Source organism: Bubalus bubalis, chromosome 2, assembly GCF_019923935.1.
Source record: "Bubalus bubalis isolate 160015118507 breed Murrah chromosome 2, NDDB_SH_1, whole genome shotgun sequence".
Lineage (NCBI taxonomy): Eukaryota > Metazoa > Chordata > Mammalia > Artiodactyla > Bovidae > Bubalus > Bubalus bubalis.
In genome coordinates this window covers 32,376,317-32,394,141 of record NC_059158.1, presented here as the reverse complement: position 1 = coordinate 32,394,141, position 17,825 = coordinate 32,376,317, and the positions used below count along the sequence as shown (strand labels likewise).

Below are 17,825 nucleotides of genomic sequence, written 5' to 3'. Positions count from 1 at the left end.
TTTTAAGTAGAAGTGGAAAGAAGGATTTGGAATTTAAAAAAATTTAGGGAGGAAGAAATATCAGAGAGAAGTCCTTTGCAAAATTTTTCTCGGATTCCTTTCTGGTTCCATGGGCTCATATTTAAGTTTGGGAGAAAACTGCTGTAGGTAGACTTGAGGGCAGAACCAATCACCGGAGAGCAGTTCAATCTCTTTCCTTTGTGCAGCTTCGGTCAAAGAATGCCCTCAGCCTGGGGGGCAGAGGGTATAAAGCAAAGCATAGATCAAGTCCAGTATTTCACTGGCAGTCCCGAGAACAAGTGCCTGAGAACAACCACCACCACCACTAAGGACACAACTCGTTCTTACTGCCCAGTAGACTCTATTTCAAGTGTTGTACATACCTTAATTCACGCACAGGCAAAGGAAACCAGAAATCTCTGAGGACGCCCTGCTAAACAATACTGCTCAGAGAAGAATGACCATGGCATCCACCATGAGTTTGATAGTGTCTACGTATCAGGCACTGGGCTACATCCTTTACAAATACGACTTATTCCATATGCATGATGTGCTTGCAATTTGTCAAATTCTCACCATTTATTAAAAAAAAGAGAGGTGCAGAGGGGGAAGCAAACTGCTCCAGGTCCCCACATAAGTGGTGGAGGTAGGACTCCAGTGGAGGTCCACTGAGTGGCAAAGCATGACATTGCCTGCGATGTTTAGGCATGAGTTCAGAAGGGCATAGAAGAGACATCAGGGCTGCACATGGACCTGCCTGCCTCAACGGGTCTGGAATAAGTGCATGTTAGGAAAAGAAAGCAATAGCAACCCACTCCAGTACTCTTGCCTGGAAAATCCCATGGGCGGAGGAGCCTGGTGTGCTGCAGTCCATGGGGTTGCTAAGAGTCGGACTTGACTGAATGACTTCACTTTCACTTTTCACTTTCATGCACTGGAGCAGGAAATGGCAACCCACTCCAGTGTTCTTGCCTGGAGAATCCCAGGGACGGGGGAGCCTGGTGGGCTGCCGTCTACGGGGTCACACAGAGTTGGACATGACTGAAGCGACTTAGCAGCAGCAAGAAAAGATTATTGATATGAGAGATCTGAGGTCTTTTCCTTCACCCACCCCCATCCTCAGGCCTGCCTCTTCTCAAAGTAGGAGAACAGAAGTGGTCTTTTGTAAGATGGAGGAGGGGTGAAGGGAGGGAGAGGGAAGTGAGGGGAGAGAGGGGGGACGATTCCATGGTTTTGGTCTCAGAGGTGCTCCATTTCAGTAAAAGAAAGTTTGCCTCACACTAAAATGGCTATCATCAAAAGGTCTTGCAAATAACAAATGTTGGTGAGGATGTGAAGAAAAGGGAATCTTTGTTCATTATTGGTGCATCCACTATGGAAAACAGTGGAAGTTTGGAGGATCATTAAAAAACTAAAAATAGGACTATCATAAGCAATTCCACTCCTGGATATTTATTGAGAAAAAATAAAAACACTAGTTCAAAAAGATACACGAACCCCTAGTGTTCACACAGCATTATTTACAGTAGACAAGATGCAGAAGCAACCCAAATGCCCATCAACAGATTAAAAAAGATGCAGCTGCTATATATATACATATATATATATATGTGAATATTACTCAGCCATAAAATAGAACAATTCTGCCATTTAGAGCAATGGCAGAGACAATATTATGCTTAGTAAAATGTCAAAGACAAATACTATATGATATCATTTATATGTGGAATTGCAAAGAAAAAATGAATGTATAAAGCAATAAATACATTTACAATGTGTAGCAAAACAGAAACTGACTCACTGATACTGAGAACAAACCAGTGGTTTCCAGTGGGGAGAAGGAAGGCGGTGCAATCTAGGGGTAGGGGAATAAGAGGTGCAAACTACATGCATAAAATATGTAAGAAATTGGGATATACTGAGGGCTTCCCAGGTGGTGCTAGTGGTAGAGAACCAGCCTGCCAAGAGATGCAGGTTCGATCCCTGGGTTGGGAAGATCCCCTGTAGGAGGGAATGGCAACCTACTCCAGTTTTCTTGCCTGAAGAATCCCATGGACAGAGGAGCCTGGCGGGCTATGGTCCACAGGGATGCACAGGGTTGGAGATGACTGAAGCAACTTAGCGTGCACACGAGGATATATTGAACAGCACAGGGAATTATGGCCATTATTTTGTAATAACTTTTAATGGAGTGTAATCTATTAAAAAAAACTGAATCATTATGCTATTCTCCTGAAATTAATACTGGAAATTAACTATCTTTCAGTAAAAAAAAAGGAAAGTTTGCTTATATTCTTTGGGTTTTCCTCTAAGACTAGATTAAGGGGCCATTTACCTTCATTCCCTCCTGAGTCATTTAGGACCTGGAGGCACTTCCTGTGGACAACAGACGGAGGCCCTGAATCAGTGGTTGGGACAAAGGAGTGGAACCCTGGGGGGAGGTGAGGGACCAAAGGACCCGCAGAGGGAGAAGGTGGGGAGGTAAAGAGAAACCCGGGAGTCTGTGAGGTGGGGCTTGGGTTCCAGGGATGAGAGGAAAGTGCAGACGGGGAGAAAAGAGTGCTCTCGCTGTGCTTGGCCATAGAATCAGGAGGTTCCCCGGTCTGGGAGTGATCACCCTGTTCCTCCTTTCCCAGGATCGGGGGTCTGGCTATGGGAATAACTATGGATGTGCACCCACTTCCAAGTCTTGGTTCTGTGTCTTTTCTGTTTTCTACAATATGCATGTTTTACCTGTGAAATAAGAAAAGGAAGTACTTCATATTGCTACTCAGTAATGATTGAGGATAATTGTGGAATATATACTTAGAAGATAAGCCATTTTAACATATTTTTCCCCCCAGGGAAAATTCTTCCAAAGAAGGCGGAAAATTAGGAATGCATGTTCCTGGCTCATAAATGTGCATCCCTCCCATGGTGGGGTGGTGACGTGCAGAGACTGTACTAAATGGAGCCCTGGGACTGGCTGTTTTATTTGCTTTCCATGTCTGTGATCAGAATACAGCAATTGCTGAACAAGAACTGGGGCTTATATAATGGTCATGCTACTGGCACCCCAAATATAGGTGTTCATCTATATTTTAAAAATGGAATTTTTCTCTACCTCAGAATCAATGAGCCTGGAATAGAAAATGTTTCTTCCTTATAAGTGACATGAATTAATGACATTTATTTTTCCCTTTGGGGAGAAACAATGTACACAGAGCAGCAAACCAGCAAAACTGTTTTACCATGGCATGTTTTGATGGACAAGAATTTGGAAAAAAAATCTAAATATAGCCAATGTACTTGAAACTCGAGCACGATTTTAAGCCCTCCTCTGCAGTTAACTAAAATTGATCTCTCTAACAAGAGCTAAAAATAGCAGGAGGAAAAAAGGGACCAGACAATGACTTTTCATATCTCTCCCTGCAGGCATTTCCAGTGACAATGAACTTGACCTTCCAGAACCATCCTAGAGAGCAGAACAGGCTGGCATTTTACATCCCACCTCTGACTGACCACCCATCTAGTGCCAGGAACATCTCTATTTGCCATTTTGCTGATGATAGGCTGTTTTGCTGGGCTGGGTTTTGTTTTTCCCATTTTGTTTTGCATCCAAAAAGAACAGAAGACTATATTCTCTCTGGAGTCAGGAACAATAGGCATTATAAAATAAACAAAAGAAAATACCCAATTCATTCTCCACCAGAACAAAGCTCATCTTATTTTGTCCAGGGCATTGATAAATGATGTTCTGTTTGCTGTGCTTAGTGGCTTAGTTGTGTCTGACCCTTTGCGACCCCGTGGACTGGAGCCTGCCAGGCTCCTCTGTCCAGGCAAGAACACTGGAATGGATAGCCATTTCCTTCTCCAGCCCATCTTCCGGACCCAGGGATTGAATCCTGGTCACCTGCATTGCAGGTGGATTCGCTACCATTTGAGCCACCAGGGACACTCTGGGCTTCTGTAAATTCACCAGGGACATTATTATACATTTTAATTTACATATATTTATATACATATTATTTATATTAATTTATATGTATAAATATATATATTCTGTTTCAGAATCTTTTCCATTTTAGGTTTTATTACAAGATACTGATTATAGTATCTTGTAATACTGTGCTTTAAGTAGTCATTGTTGTTTATCTGTTTTATATCTAGTAGTGTATATCTGCTACACACATACACTCTGCTTATTTAACTTATATGCAGAGTACATCATGCGAAATGCCAGGCTGGATGAGGCACAAGCTGGAATCAAGATTGCCGGGAGAAATATCAACAACCTCAGATATGCAGATGACACCACCCTTATGGCAGAAAGCGAAGAAGAACTAAAGAGCCTCTTGATGAAACTGAAAGAGGAGAGTGAAAAAGTTGGCTTAAGACTCAACATTCAGAAAACAAAGATCATGGCATCTGGTCCCATCACTACATGGCAAATAGATGGGGAAAAATGGAAACAGTGAGAGACTTTATTTTCTTGGGCTGCAAAATCACTGCAGATGGTGACAGCACCATGAAATTAAAAGACGCTCGTTCCTTGGAAAAAAAGCTATGAGCAACCTAGACAGCATATTAAAAAGCAGAGACATTACTTTGCCAACAAAGTAATGTCTAGTGAAGGCTATGGTTTTTCCAGTATTCACATATGGATGTGAAAGTTAGACTATAGAGAAAGCTGAGCACCAAAGATTTGATGCTTCTTAACTGTGGTGTTGGAGAAGACTCTTGAGAGTCCCTTGGACTGCAAGGAGATCAAACCAGTCAATCCTAAAGGAAATCAGTCCTGAATATTCATTGGAAGGGCTGATGCTGAAGCTTAAACTCTAATACTTTGGCAACCTGATGCGAAGAACTGACTCATCGGAAAAGACCCTGATGATGGGAAAGATTGAAGGCAGGAGGAGAAGAGGATGGGATGGTTGGATGGCATCACCAACTGGATGGACATGAGTGTGAGCAAGCTTTGGGAGCTGGTGATGGACAGGGAAGCCTGGCATGCTGCAGTCCACGGAGCTGCAACAAATCAGACACAACTGAGCGACTGAACTGAGTGTGTGTCTGTTAATCCCAAATTCTTGATTTATCCCTCCTCCAATCTTCCCCTTTTGGTAACCGTAAGTTTGTTTTCAATGACTGTGAGTCATTGTGAATTTCTTTTTTGTAATTCCATTCGTATCATTTTTTTTAGATTTCACGTATAAGTGAAACATATAATGTTTGTCTTTCTCTGTCTAACTATACTGAGTATGATAATCTCTAGGTCCATCCATGTAGCCATAAATGGCATTATTTCATTCTTTTTTATGGCTGAGTATATTCCATTGTATCTCTATACCACATCTTTTTCATTCATTCATCTGTTGACAGACACTTAGATTGCTTCCGTTTCTTGGCTATTGTAAATAGTGCTGCTATGAACATTGGAGGCCTGTGTCTTTCTGAATTACAGTTTTTGTCTTTTCCAGATATATGCCTAGGGGTGGGATTGCTAGAGCATGCGGTAGTTCTATTTTTAGTTTTTTAAGGAACCTCCATACTGTTCTCCATAGTGACTGCACCGATTTACATTCTCACCAACAGCGTAGGAGGGCTCCCTTTTCTCCACCCCCTCTCCAGCATTAACTATTTGTAGACTTCTTGATGATGGCTATTCTGACTGGTGTGATACTCATCTTGCAATTTTGATCTGCATAGAAAGCTTCTTCTGTTTTATATAGACCTGTCCTTTAAAAAGAACAGAGTATGGTGAATCTGATCCACACGTCCTGCTTGACATTAGAGGAAAACATCAAACTCGCCTTAAAGAGCCAAGGCCCTGCATATGCTTTAGGAAGTGCCAATAAGCAGAGAAATGAATTCTAAAGAAACAAATGTCTAAGTTGCCCTGTATTTTTTTAAAATATCCTTTTGCAACAATCTGGAATTGCTTCTAGAGAAATAATATTGTTTTTCAAGAGATCTCCCTGGTTTTTCAAACTCTGCACTCCTTAAGGCAAGGGTGTTGGCTCCATTCATCCTTTCTGTGTCTCACCAGGGTCAGAGGGACATATTTTAACTTACCAGCTGTGTAGCCTTTGGCAAATTACTTAGCTATTCTATGCCTCACGTTCCGCAGCTGTATAAATGAGGAGAATAACAACACCTTCTTGTAGAGTCGCTGAGAACGTTAAATGAGATAATCTATATAGTAAGGTGTTTAGAACAGTGCCTGACACACAGTAAGCCCCATATATCAGTTTTAGCCATTGTTTCTGTTTACATTTTTTCCCCTAATTTATCTATTTTACTTACTTTCTGTTCTGGATGAAAAACAGAACATATGGTCATGAAGACAGTGGTTAAAAATGTTTGAAATTGTGCCTCTCCTATTTTCCAGACTATAATCCTATTCTCACTATCACAAACAGAACAAAGAGATGCTTCCCCACTGTTAGGTGGCCCTGGGCTCACACCGAAATCCATTAAGGATTTCAAAGGAAACCCACAAGCTTGGGTTTGATCACGGTCCTTTTGTGATTGCACTGTTCCCACCATGCTTGTTTCAAGAGCCTCTTTAGAAGCTCTGGGGAGCATGACTTGTCCCTCTCTGGAAGAGAGTCGCTGGTGTTCCTTTCTTCAAGAACAAGGTGACGTTTTGTCCCTTTCTATCTGAGGCAAGACCTGTGTCCTCCCTCTCCCATCTACCCTCCATGAAAGGGTCTAAATAACACATTGTTGCCTTCCATTGGCAGCTACACGTGTCAAAGCTTCCACAAGCCAGCTGGTTTGCCAGTGACCCTGGACCCGAGGGCCATCTGATTCCAGACCCCTGCTCTGAAATGCTCTTTCTTTAGACTGACTCTTCCTCAGCATCCTTGGATTTCTGCATCCCTTCTCAGTCACTCAGCTGGACCAATTTAGCACCATTAGTCACTCCTCGGAAGGAAGCAAAACTCCATTCCTTTGATCATTTGAGTTGCTTTGCTCGCATTCTAATTTATGTCTCTACTCCTGGAACTAAGGTAGTCATCCTTAACATGGAATGACTTATAATTTGTTACTGAAATGATTCTGCCTAAGGATTAAAAATGAATTTTATGAAATCTTTTTTTTTCTAAATGGAAATGCTAAAAGTCCTCTTGGTGGAGAAAACATTAATTTAGTGCTGCCTGACTCAGTCTGGCTAAAGCCATAAAACAGCAACAGTTTGCCAGCAAAGAAATTATCTCTGTGGGTGGGGGGAGGGGTGGGCAGTGGTGGGTAATAGGTCTGATTCATTCATTCAGTATTTATAGAGCATCTACTATGTGCAAACTGCTATCAGGCACTGGGAATACCAAAATGAATAAAACATGCATTCTCCCCTCAGAAAAGCAGGGGAGACAGAAAGATGAACAATAGAAAATTACCAGAAGGGGAAGTGAGCATTAGTGGAAAGTGGCAGGGGACTGAAGTAGTTCCCGGCCATGGCACCTGGTTGGGGAGGGGGCAGAGGTGTGGGTCGGGGGACTCAGTGTGTGGTCCTGCTCTCTCATCACTGCAGCTGAAACGGCAGCCAGAGACCCAGGCTTCTACTAGAATCTGTGTGAGATTTTCAGTTCAGTTGTTGGATATAAATCGGTTATCTGTGTGGAGTGTAGAAGCCTTAAGGACACCGGAAAAGGACATGTGGATAACGAGATGAAGAGAAACAACCTTAAACTGCTGACAAACAATGGAGAAAAAGAGAAAGAGAAGACACCCAAACTGCAGCTGTTCTACGGGACATGGTGTCAGTCAACTGTAAAGAGCCGGAGACCCTCCGTATTCACTCTTGCACACACAGCACACAGGCCTTCATTTACACACTTACCAGGCTCTGGGTCAGCCTTTCTGGAAGTTACGATGGTGTTAGAGGTGACTGTCAATGCAGATTTGGGCTAAATGTTCTGCCCGTCTCAGAGCAGAGAGCCCACCCAGGCAGCCAGGATCCTCAGTAGAGGCCATTGGATCGGGCCAAGTGGTGGTCAGAAGAGCCAGGGACATCTGTCTCTGCCTCCAACCAGCTGTGTCACCTTGGGCAAAGGCACTCACCCCTCTACTGCTCAGTGGTCTGATCTGGAAAATGGGGATATTAACAGGAGCCTGTGTCTGTGTTGATTGCACAGCAGGGTACTTCAAAGCTGCTAGATTTACTTAGTGAAGTAAATTTAAGACTCTTGAGAGTCCCTTGGATAGCAAGGAGATCCACCCAGTCCATCCTAAAGGAAATCAACCCTGAATATTCATTGGAAGGACTGATGCTGAAGCTGAAGCTCCAACACTTTGGCCACCTGATGCAAAAAGTGGACTCATTGGAAAAGATGATGCTGGGAAAGATTGAAGGCAGGAGGAGAAGGGGACGACAGAGGATGAGATGGTTGGATGGCATCACCAACTCAATGGACATGAGTTTGAGCAAATTCCAGGAGATAGTGAAGGACACGGAAGCCTTGTGTGCTGTAGTCCATGGGGTTGCAAAGAGTCGGAAACGACTGAGTGACTGAACAACAACAACCAAAGGGAAGGTGACGGTCACAGGTTAAGCCGTAAAATTAAGGCAAAAGGCAAGCATTTTTTAACACTATTGATAAATTATTCACAATTCTAAAAAGAAGCCCTCTTTTTTTCTGTCTCTGTAAGGTCATTTTCCTCCTACTTCCTTGCTCCTCTGTACCATGTTCTATGAGCATACCTTCCGAGGCCTGATCCCACTGCCTCCACTCCTGCCTCTCTCAGTCCCAGGTTACACTGGTCCTGGCCGTGGCCTCAGACCAGGGACTCAGCTCCATGAGCCAGTGAGGTGGTCTGAGACTTGCCCTTGTCTTTCTTTTGCATCATGCTCTGTGAACATTAACTATAAATCAATTTTCTTTCTGGCTCTAGATTAGAAATGATTTGAATTTACTGGATTACAGGCTCCAAGTGAGAGGACCTGAGGCCAGCTGGGATGTGAACATCTGACTTAGCCTGGGCCTCCTTTATAGAGAGTGAAATAGGAAGAGTACTGCCATGGGACCCTGGTCCCGTCACTGGCGAGTCATTCCTGCTTCCCTCTCAGGGCCTCAGGTTCCCCTCATGTGAAACACAAGTTGGCAGTGACCCCCTAGGTCCTCTAAGTGTGCTCAGTTGCTCAGCAGTGTCCATCTCTTTGTCTCCCCATGGACTGTAGCCTGCCAGGCTCCTCTGGCCATGGGATTCTCCAGACAAGAAGGCTGTAGTGAGTTGCCATTTCCTTCTCCAGGGGATCTTCCTGATCCAGGGATCGAACCTGCATCTCTTGAGTCTCCTGCATTGGCAGGCAGATTCTTTACCACCAACCCTACCTGGGAATCCCTAGGCCCTCTAGCAGAGACCTCAGTGATTCTATGTAGAGCTCTGTTTTCTAACATTCAAAACAGCTGCACAAGATGTTCAACTGTGTTCTTGTTAAAATCTTGGCAGTCAAACCAGCAGCTTGAAGGACAGCAGCTTCCATGGTCCTGCTTTTAAAGTGATCTGAGTGGGACTTCCCTGGTGGTCCAGTGATTAAGAATCCACCTACCAATGCAGGGGACCTGGGTTTGAGTCCTAGTCCGGGAAGATCCCACATGCTGAGAGAAACTAAGCTCCTGTGCCACAACTACTGAGCCTGCGCTCCAGAGCCCAGGGCTGCAGCTACTGAAGCCGAGTACCCTAGAGCCCATGCTCCACAACAAGAGAAGGCACCGCAATGAGAAGCCCGCATGCCGCGACTAGAGAGTAGTCCCCGCTTACTGCTACTAGAGAAAGCCCGTGTGCAGCAATGAAGACCCAGCACGGCCAAAAATAATAAATAAATAAAATTAAATTGAAAAATAAAGTATCCTGAAATGACTAGGGGAAATGGGTCACAGGCTTGGCTTCAGCAAACCTGATTTATTTCACACACTCTACAACATCTGCACATATCACACACATGGCTCTCTTGGGAGAAAGTCATGGGATGGGAGTGCATATGCTCGGAATTCCTGTATGTGGACCAGACTTTCAAGGAAATCACATTCCACAAACATCTCCCTTATGATTACTTCTTTTATCAGCCTATCTTGGTGGTTGGATACCTCCTGCTTCTCAGTAGTTGAAACCAATAGCTATTTTAAAGGCTCCGAGAAGCTGAATGACTAGACAGTGATTACAAAGAAACTCCCCAAAGACACTGCTGTTGAAAGTGCTGTAATCTAACTTTAAGGACACACGTGGGACAGCCAGTAATTCTCTTGCAGGGAGTAATTATTCATCACATCAGCCTCATATCAATCTGAAGACCCAGTAGGATGATCAGCTTTTCCTGAATTGCCTGGGAATTTCTTGGTTTTAGCATCACAAGTTCCCAGGAATCCCCTAAGTCTGAGGGCACCAAGACAGTGGGTCACACTCATACTCAGGATTCTTAAATTACAGTGTATGCAACAATCAATTTTTTAAAAGTGAAGGTGAAAGTCAAGTTAGTCATGTCTGACTCTTTGAAACCCCAGGACTGTAACCTCCTTGGCTCCTCTGTCCATGGGATTTTCCAGGGAAGAATACTGGAGTAGGTAGCCATTCCCTTCTCCAGGGGATCTTCCTGACCCGCAGATCAAACTCTAGTCTCCAGCATTGCAGGCAGACTCTACCGTCTGAGCCACCATGAAAACCCATATGTGTTATTAAAACTTGAGATTTCTGGGGTGAGAGATACTAATGCCAAAGGTTTTCCTTATCTAAGAAATACTGATAAGAACTTATAAATTTATCATCCCTGGCATTTGGCTACCAATGGTTCTTAAACTCATCTGCACATCAGAATCACCTGGGGAGATTTTTTAAAAAATACTGATGCTTGACTTGATCCAAATCAATTAAATTAGAATTTCTGGGGTGTGCACTCAGCCCCCTTTCACACTGTGGGAACCACCACATACAAGAATACATACAAGAATATTAACTACAGCTTGGATTGTAATGGCAAGAAACTGGAAACCATCTGATCGGCCATCAGCAGGAGAGTGGATGAACGCCTAGTGGCCGTGGTCTTGCCCAGTGGAATACTGCGCCACAGTGAAAATGAGAGCATCCAAGCTCCAGGTACCAACAGTGGAACAAAATGAGCATAGATTTTTTCTAAAGTTAGAGGCTAATGTGACTGGCTTGCCTGGGGGTCTTAGAGGTGTCACTTTGCAGGTAGATTGCTTTGTAGCCAAGGATTTTTCTGGGCATACTGTGGCAGCAGTAAAACAAGGTTGCACAGTCTAGAAGCCTTGTGCCAGCTGGTAGAACTCATTTTGCCTGTTTTGCAACCTTAAAATATCTGCATTGCAATCCAGAAGCTGGGACTGACATTTTAGTGCCAGTTCCTGAGTTGCTTTTGAACAGGTACAAAGTCTGATGTTGCGTTTTCATTCATCATCCCTCTGACTGTCTACGTACAGAGATAAATTCATTAGAAATGCAGATGTTGGACTTCCCTGGTGGCTCAGTGGTAAAGAATGTGCCTGCCAATGCAGGAGGCACAGGGGTTCAATCCCTGGTCCTGGAAGATCCCACATGCTGAGAAGCAACTAAGCCTGCGTGCCTCAGCTACTGAGCGTGTGCTCCAGAGCCCGGGAATCGCAACTACTGAGCCCACGTGCTGTAACTACTGAAACCCTTGCACCCTAGAGCCTGTGTTCTGCAACAAGAGAAGCCACTGAAATGAGAAGCCCTCCCACTGCAACTGGAGGGTAGCCTTGCTTCACCACAACTACAAAAAAGCCCGCAAAGCAACAAAGAACCAGCACAGCCAAAAATAAATATATAAATTCACACTTTAAAAAAAATATGAGAAAAAAGGAAATGCAGATGTTACAAAGAACCCAGGATTTTAGGATGGTTCATCTTGTTTGACTTTTCTAAGCGGCTGCCAAATGTTTATTTCCAGAAAGGGCCCCAGAGCTTACCTGGTCCTAGTTTGGCCACGGCATAGAGGAGGTCATAGTTAAGGACTGGTGTGGCATCGCTGATGGGCTGCCAGCCGACGGGCGGAGAGGCAGGGGGTGAGATGAGGAACTGTTTGGCAGGCTGTGGTGGAGCCAAATGCAGTTTGTCTCCGTCTGTCTCTGGAGTCTGAACCTTTCAAACACGGGAGAAATGAAGGCCCATTATTTATTTTGGCCTCGGATATGCTGTGCTGTTCCACTGAGATGCAGAGCCTGGCCTTTAGCCTGTGACAAATGAACCAATGAACCAGGCTGCAATAATAATGACTACTGACCACTCAGTCATCTTACTTGATTCTTGAAACAGTGGATCTCAGCCTTCAACTGCATAAGAATGACCTGGGAAGCTTATTAAGACAGAGTGCTGACCCCCACTCCTGGAGTTTCTGAGTCAGTTGATGGGGTCAGGGCCAGAGAATCTGCATTGCTAACAAATTCCCAGGTGATGCTGATGCTGCTGGTCTCCAGACCTTTCCTTTCCTTCCCTTCTTTCTCTCCTCTCTGTGTCCCTCCCCTCCTTCCCATCCTTCCTTCATATCCTCTTTCCTTCCATCTATTTCTCTCCCTTCCTCTCTCTTTCTCTTTTAATTGAGGTGATATTCACATAACTTGAAATTAAGCCATTTTAAATTGAACCATTTTGGTGGCATTTAGTCTACGCTCAGTGCTGTGCAATCACCACTCCTATCGAGATTCAAAGTATTTTTATTACTCCAGTGGAAACCCTGGACCCATTAAACAGTTACTACCATTTCTGTGATGAGCCCATTCTTATTACAAGTATTAGCTGGTCTTTATTGGGCATTCATTTACCAAATGCTAAGCACTTTAACACATAATAAGTCATTTAATCCTCATGATAGTGTAAGAAGTATGTCATCATCCCCATTTTACAGATGGGGAAAATGAGGTCCAGTGAGGTTATATAACTTGCCTAGATTAGAACCAAGGCTGTTGTGGGCACTCAGAGCCTGTTTTCTAAACCACTATGCTGTCCCGGTCTGGGAATCATGATATAAATTTATTTTTTAGTGAACTAATCATAGACTACAAAGCAATCTGAAAGTAGCAAGGGCCTCATTTACTTTTTGAAAAGGTAAAAAGACAATGTAGGGCAGATGGATTAACTCTGGAAAAGAATGATCTTACCTGGGCAAAGTAGAGTTTTAACTTTTTCCCTCTGAACTGGGTTTCATGAAGCTCTATCCTGGCTCGGGCTGCAGATTTGGGATTGCTAAAGTTTATTCGGACACGTCTGAAACTCTTAAACAGCTGGAACGTCACACAGTCATCGTAAGTCCGGAACAGACCCTCAAATTTCTCCTGATAAAAACAAACACAGAGAAAAATCCATTGATCACATATCTGGTACAATGCCAGATCTGACAAAAACAAATGAGCAAGTAAATAAATAGGCTCTTCCTAACATAAAATTCAAACAGAACACTGTAACATATTTTTTTCACCTGTTGATCTGTTACCAGGTGTTAAACATGCCTGTGGATGTTAAACATCCACATGTTAAACATGTGGATTCTGTCATAGAGTTCATAATCTGGGTCCAGGGATTCATAGGAAATAAGTGAATGGAGTTGGAAATGCATGACAAATTGACAATTATGTTGAGTGTTTCAACACAGATGTATCTGTCTCTGGGATGGGTATCATAACCGTCAAAGGTTCTCAAAGGAGTCCACTATCTCCAAAATATTAGATCTACTGAGTGAAGCATGTGGTCGACATTGCCAGTGATCGTCAAGTTTGAGGACACTGTTCTTGCCTAAAAATATAAGAGCTCTGCTACTGCAAAGTTGCTTCAGTCGTGTCCGACTCTATGCGACCCAGTAGACAGCAGCCCACCAGGCTCCCCCATCCCTGGGATTCTCCAGGCAAGAATACTGGAGTGGGTTGCCATTTCCTTCTCCAATGCATGAAAGTGAAAAGTGAAAGTGAAGTCGCTCAGTCGTGTCCGACTCTTAGCGACCCCATGGACTGCAGCCTACCAGGCTCCTCTGCCCATGGGATTTTCCAGGCAAGAGTACTGGAGTGGGGTGCCATTGCCTTCTCCAATATAAGAGCTCACACGACCCCAAACACTAACACTTTTCTACTAGTCAGGCAGTGCCATGTGATTAGTTCTGGCCAATGAAATGGGTACAGAGGCAGGAAAGCCCTTTAGAAAATTTGTAGCCTCTTTTTCTGAAGATGCCATGTGCTCCAGACGGTAGGAGAGTCAGAATAGGATTCTCCTCAGCCTGGGTTCCTGAGTGGCTCTGTGGGGCAGAAACACCTTCTTCCCAAATCCCACCCCACATAGCTGACTTTGCCTCAACAAAGGAAATGAACTCTCTACTGTATTAAACTGAGATTTGTGAATTAGTTTATTCCTGCAGCACCACAAAGCCTATCACAAAGCAATAATTAAAAATTTTTGGTTTGATACAAACTTCAATTCAACTGAACAAATATCTATTCAATGCTTACTTTGTACAAAGGATAGTCTCTGAGTTTTAGGAGGATACAGAAGTGAGAATCATTTTGTTCCAACTCTCAATGATCTAATAATCTAGGTGACAGGCAGGCAGACACAAATAAGAGAACATCCATAAGACTGGTAAAAGACATAAAAGGAAAACTAAAAAAAAATATATGAACACCATCTATCTGGTTCCTCTTAGCTTCAAAAAAAAAAGATTATTATGAGAAACAAAAACAGTGCATGTTAAGATACTCTGTGTTCTTAATGGAGAAATAACAACTAAGGAAATAACTTCTTTTTTAAAAAATGGTTGATTTTTTCATTTCTACAGTAAAGGATATTTTGTCATAAGGGTGAGTTCAAGTAGGAATGAAGATGCATGAAAGATTAATACGGCAAGATTCACTGCACTTGGATTTGTAAGGGACCTAAGAGATAATTAACTCAGCCTTTCCCTTCTCAACTCCATCATTTTACAAATCAGGACCCTGAGGTGTGAAGAGATGAGGACCTGCCCACCGTCACACAGGCCGTTGCTGGCAGAGCCAGAACCAGAATACAGAGATGCTTTCAATTACATCAGTAATTACCCTGCTAGATTCCTGCATTAATAAAAGCAAGAGATGGAGAGCAATAAGCTACCCCAGGCTCTTGTGTGACCACATCTAAGAGAATCGACAAGGTGATGTACGGTGAGAGAACCACTGCCCTCCGAAGCTGCATGGGAAGAGGGACTCGGATGTCCGGCAAGGTCTTCCTGCCTCTTGCACAACCAAGTGCACTGGTCTCAGACCCTCAAGACCAAGGCTTGTGATCCTTCCAAAGGCTGCTGCCCATTTCTGAGATTCTCCATTGTGTTGTCGACCATGCGTGCATTTGTGCTAAGTCGCTTCAGTTGTCTGACTCTTTGTGACCCTGTAGAATGTAGCTCACCAGGCTCCTCTGTCCATGGGATTTTCCAGGCAAGAACACTGGAATGGGTTGCCATGCTCTCCTCCTGGGGATCTTCCTGACCCAGGGATTGAACCTGTGTCTCCTGTGACTCCCGCATTGCAGGTGGATTCTTTATCACTGAGTCGTGGGGGAAGCCCATGGCCCGCCACAGTTCCTCTCATTTTGACTCATGTCTATATAGTTGTTCTCTTTTTTGTATGCATGTATTAACTTTTTTTTGTTTGTTTAGATATAAGGATGTTTATTGAAACACGGCCATGGCAATTTTTTTAAAAAAAGAATTTGAATGTCATGAATGGGGAAACTTTCAAGTATTTTTTTCACATTCTTTAAATTGAATAAAAGAGTTTTTACATTCTATCATGCTTTACAATTTTCAGAAGTTTCACACAGATGATTTCATGTAACGCCATTATACCCCTTTTCAAAACAACTTTATTTTTTTTTTCCAGTCTCATGACATTTGTGGAGATATTTGAGGGGTTCTCTCTTCCCTTTTCAGGCTCTGTTCTTACTCCTCTTTCTCTAGCAAGAACAAAACAGAAATCTTTCCTTGTTTGTTCCTTGGGTAGTTTTTATTCTCCAATCTCAACCCTTGGGATGAGCCAACTCCCAGCCTGGGGGGCCTCAGTCATGAGTCCCAGGGGGCTTTCTTTTGATTTATTTATTTATAAAGTCTTAATAAATTTTATTGACTTATTTATTGACTGTGCTGCATCTTCATTGCTGTGTGGGCTTTTCTCTAGTTGCAGCGAGCAGGGGCTACTCTATCATTGCCGTGCTCAGGCTTCTTATTGCAGTGGCTTCTCCTGTTGGTGAGCACGGGCTTGGCTCAGTCAGTTTCGGTTTCCGGGCTCTACAGCACATGATCGATAGTTGTGGTGTACGGGTTTAATTGCTCAGCAGGGTGTGGGATGTTCCTGGACCAGGCATCGAACCAGTGTCTCCTGCTTTGGCAGGTGGATTCTTCACCACTGAACCAGCAGGGAAGCCTCCCCAGGGGGCTTTTTAAGGCATCCCCCCCACCCCCGCCCCCCACCGCCACTACTGTGTTTTCCTGAACAAGTATCCTGGTGAATAAAATGCTTTCTGGTTCCTTGCAAGAGGAAATAGTCTCACCAGGCAAAATCCAAGATGGCGGTTTGATTAATTTGAGACTTTTCAGGAATGGAAGGAATTAAATGAAAGCTCTTATCTCTATCTTTTAGGACAAAATCTGTAGGTTTTCTTTGTGGCTCTAGGAGTTTCTAGACTGGAAACTCCAGTCTAGGAGTTTCCTTCCTATCCTGTCCCTACCCTCACCCCCACGCCAGGACCTCAGCATAGGTGTTAAGACCAGCCTTGGAGGGAGAGGTGTTTTTTCCATGGAGTCTAATTCTTTACTTGTTGTTTCATACTTCTTTATGCTCACACCTCAGCTGTTTGGCCTCAAGAGCCTGAATTAGGAGGAAGGAATGGAGGAGGCCAGGCTTCAGGCTTAGGGCAGGGGTGACATGAATATCAGATGTCAGTGATGACTAATTGTTTTCTCCACTACTTCTCCAAAGAGGGCTCCAGGCAGCAAGCTGGAGATGGGAGGTGAAAGAAGGCTCTTTGTTATACGTCTTGTTTTGGGCTTAGACTAAAAACAAAAGAAAGTCTTCCACCAGACCTGGGGTGTGTCCCAGAGCTCAGAGACCAGGGTTTTCACTGGCCCATCTGGAGCCCACTTCAACAATGATAATAATAATAAGCAACGAACTTTCACTTGGCTTGTCCACTCTGCACAGGTCTTTTGAGCTCTTGCAGTGTCGAGGATGACAATTGGCCAAGCGTTGGGAATTTGCTGGTCATCTCTATTTTTTCCACTAGTGACATGACAAGCATTTCATTTGCTAAGGCAGCAGGATGCCAGACCAAACTGGTGAGAGGCAGATCCAACTCAGTGAAGGTGCCAGGTGTATCCTTAGGCAAAGCGGTGACTTGATCAGAGCAAGTCCCGGGGGTCCTCCACCTGGTTTTACAGCAAATCATCTATGGCTTTGATGCCCAGGTTCCCACCAGGGACACGGTAATATTTTTTTGTCCTCTGGCTGCCAGTTTCTTCCAGCCTGGTATCCCACAAACTCAATAAATTCATTTCCTCAACAGTTAATCTCGTTTTAGCCACTGGTTTGCATAAAGCTCTACAGCAGTGATCTCAAACTCTAGTTTCTGGACTTCTCCACACACATAAATAAATGATAGAGGATCCTAAAGAACTGTGGTTTTATTTTTCAGTTTATTTTATTGACGTATACTTGATTTACAGTGGTGTGTTAACTTTTGCTGTGCAGCAAAGTGATTCTGATATATATATATATATATATATATATATATATATATATATATGTCATTCCAATCCCAAAGAAAGGCAATGCCAAAGAATGCTCAAACTACTGCACAAC

The 17,825-nt window shown here is 43.6% G+C and overlaps 1 protein-coding gene across 3 annotated transcripts in view; it reads right to left on the bottom strand.

The window, feature by feature from the left end:
- The window catches only part of RCAN2 (regulator of calcineurin 2), a 285,698-nt gene that overhangs the window by 10,235 nt on the left and 257,638 nt on the right, over positions 1–17,825 (bottom strand). For all 3 annotated transcript variants that reach the window (XM_025268972.2, XM_044929346.1, XM_025268981.2), the window contains 2 exons: positions 13,116–13,289; positions 11,928–12,099 (listed from right to left, as the gene is read on the bottom strand). In XM_025268972.2, the coding sequence (XP_025124757.1) occupies positions 11,928–12,099; positions 13,116–13,289 (346 nt within the window). The remainder of the gene's footprint in view (positions 1–11,927; positions 12,100–13,115; positions 13,290–17,825) is intronic.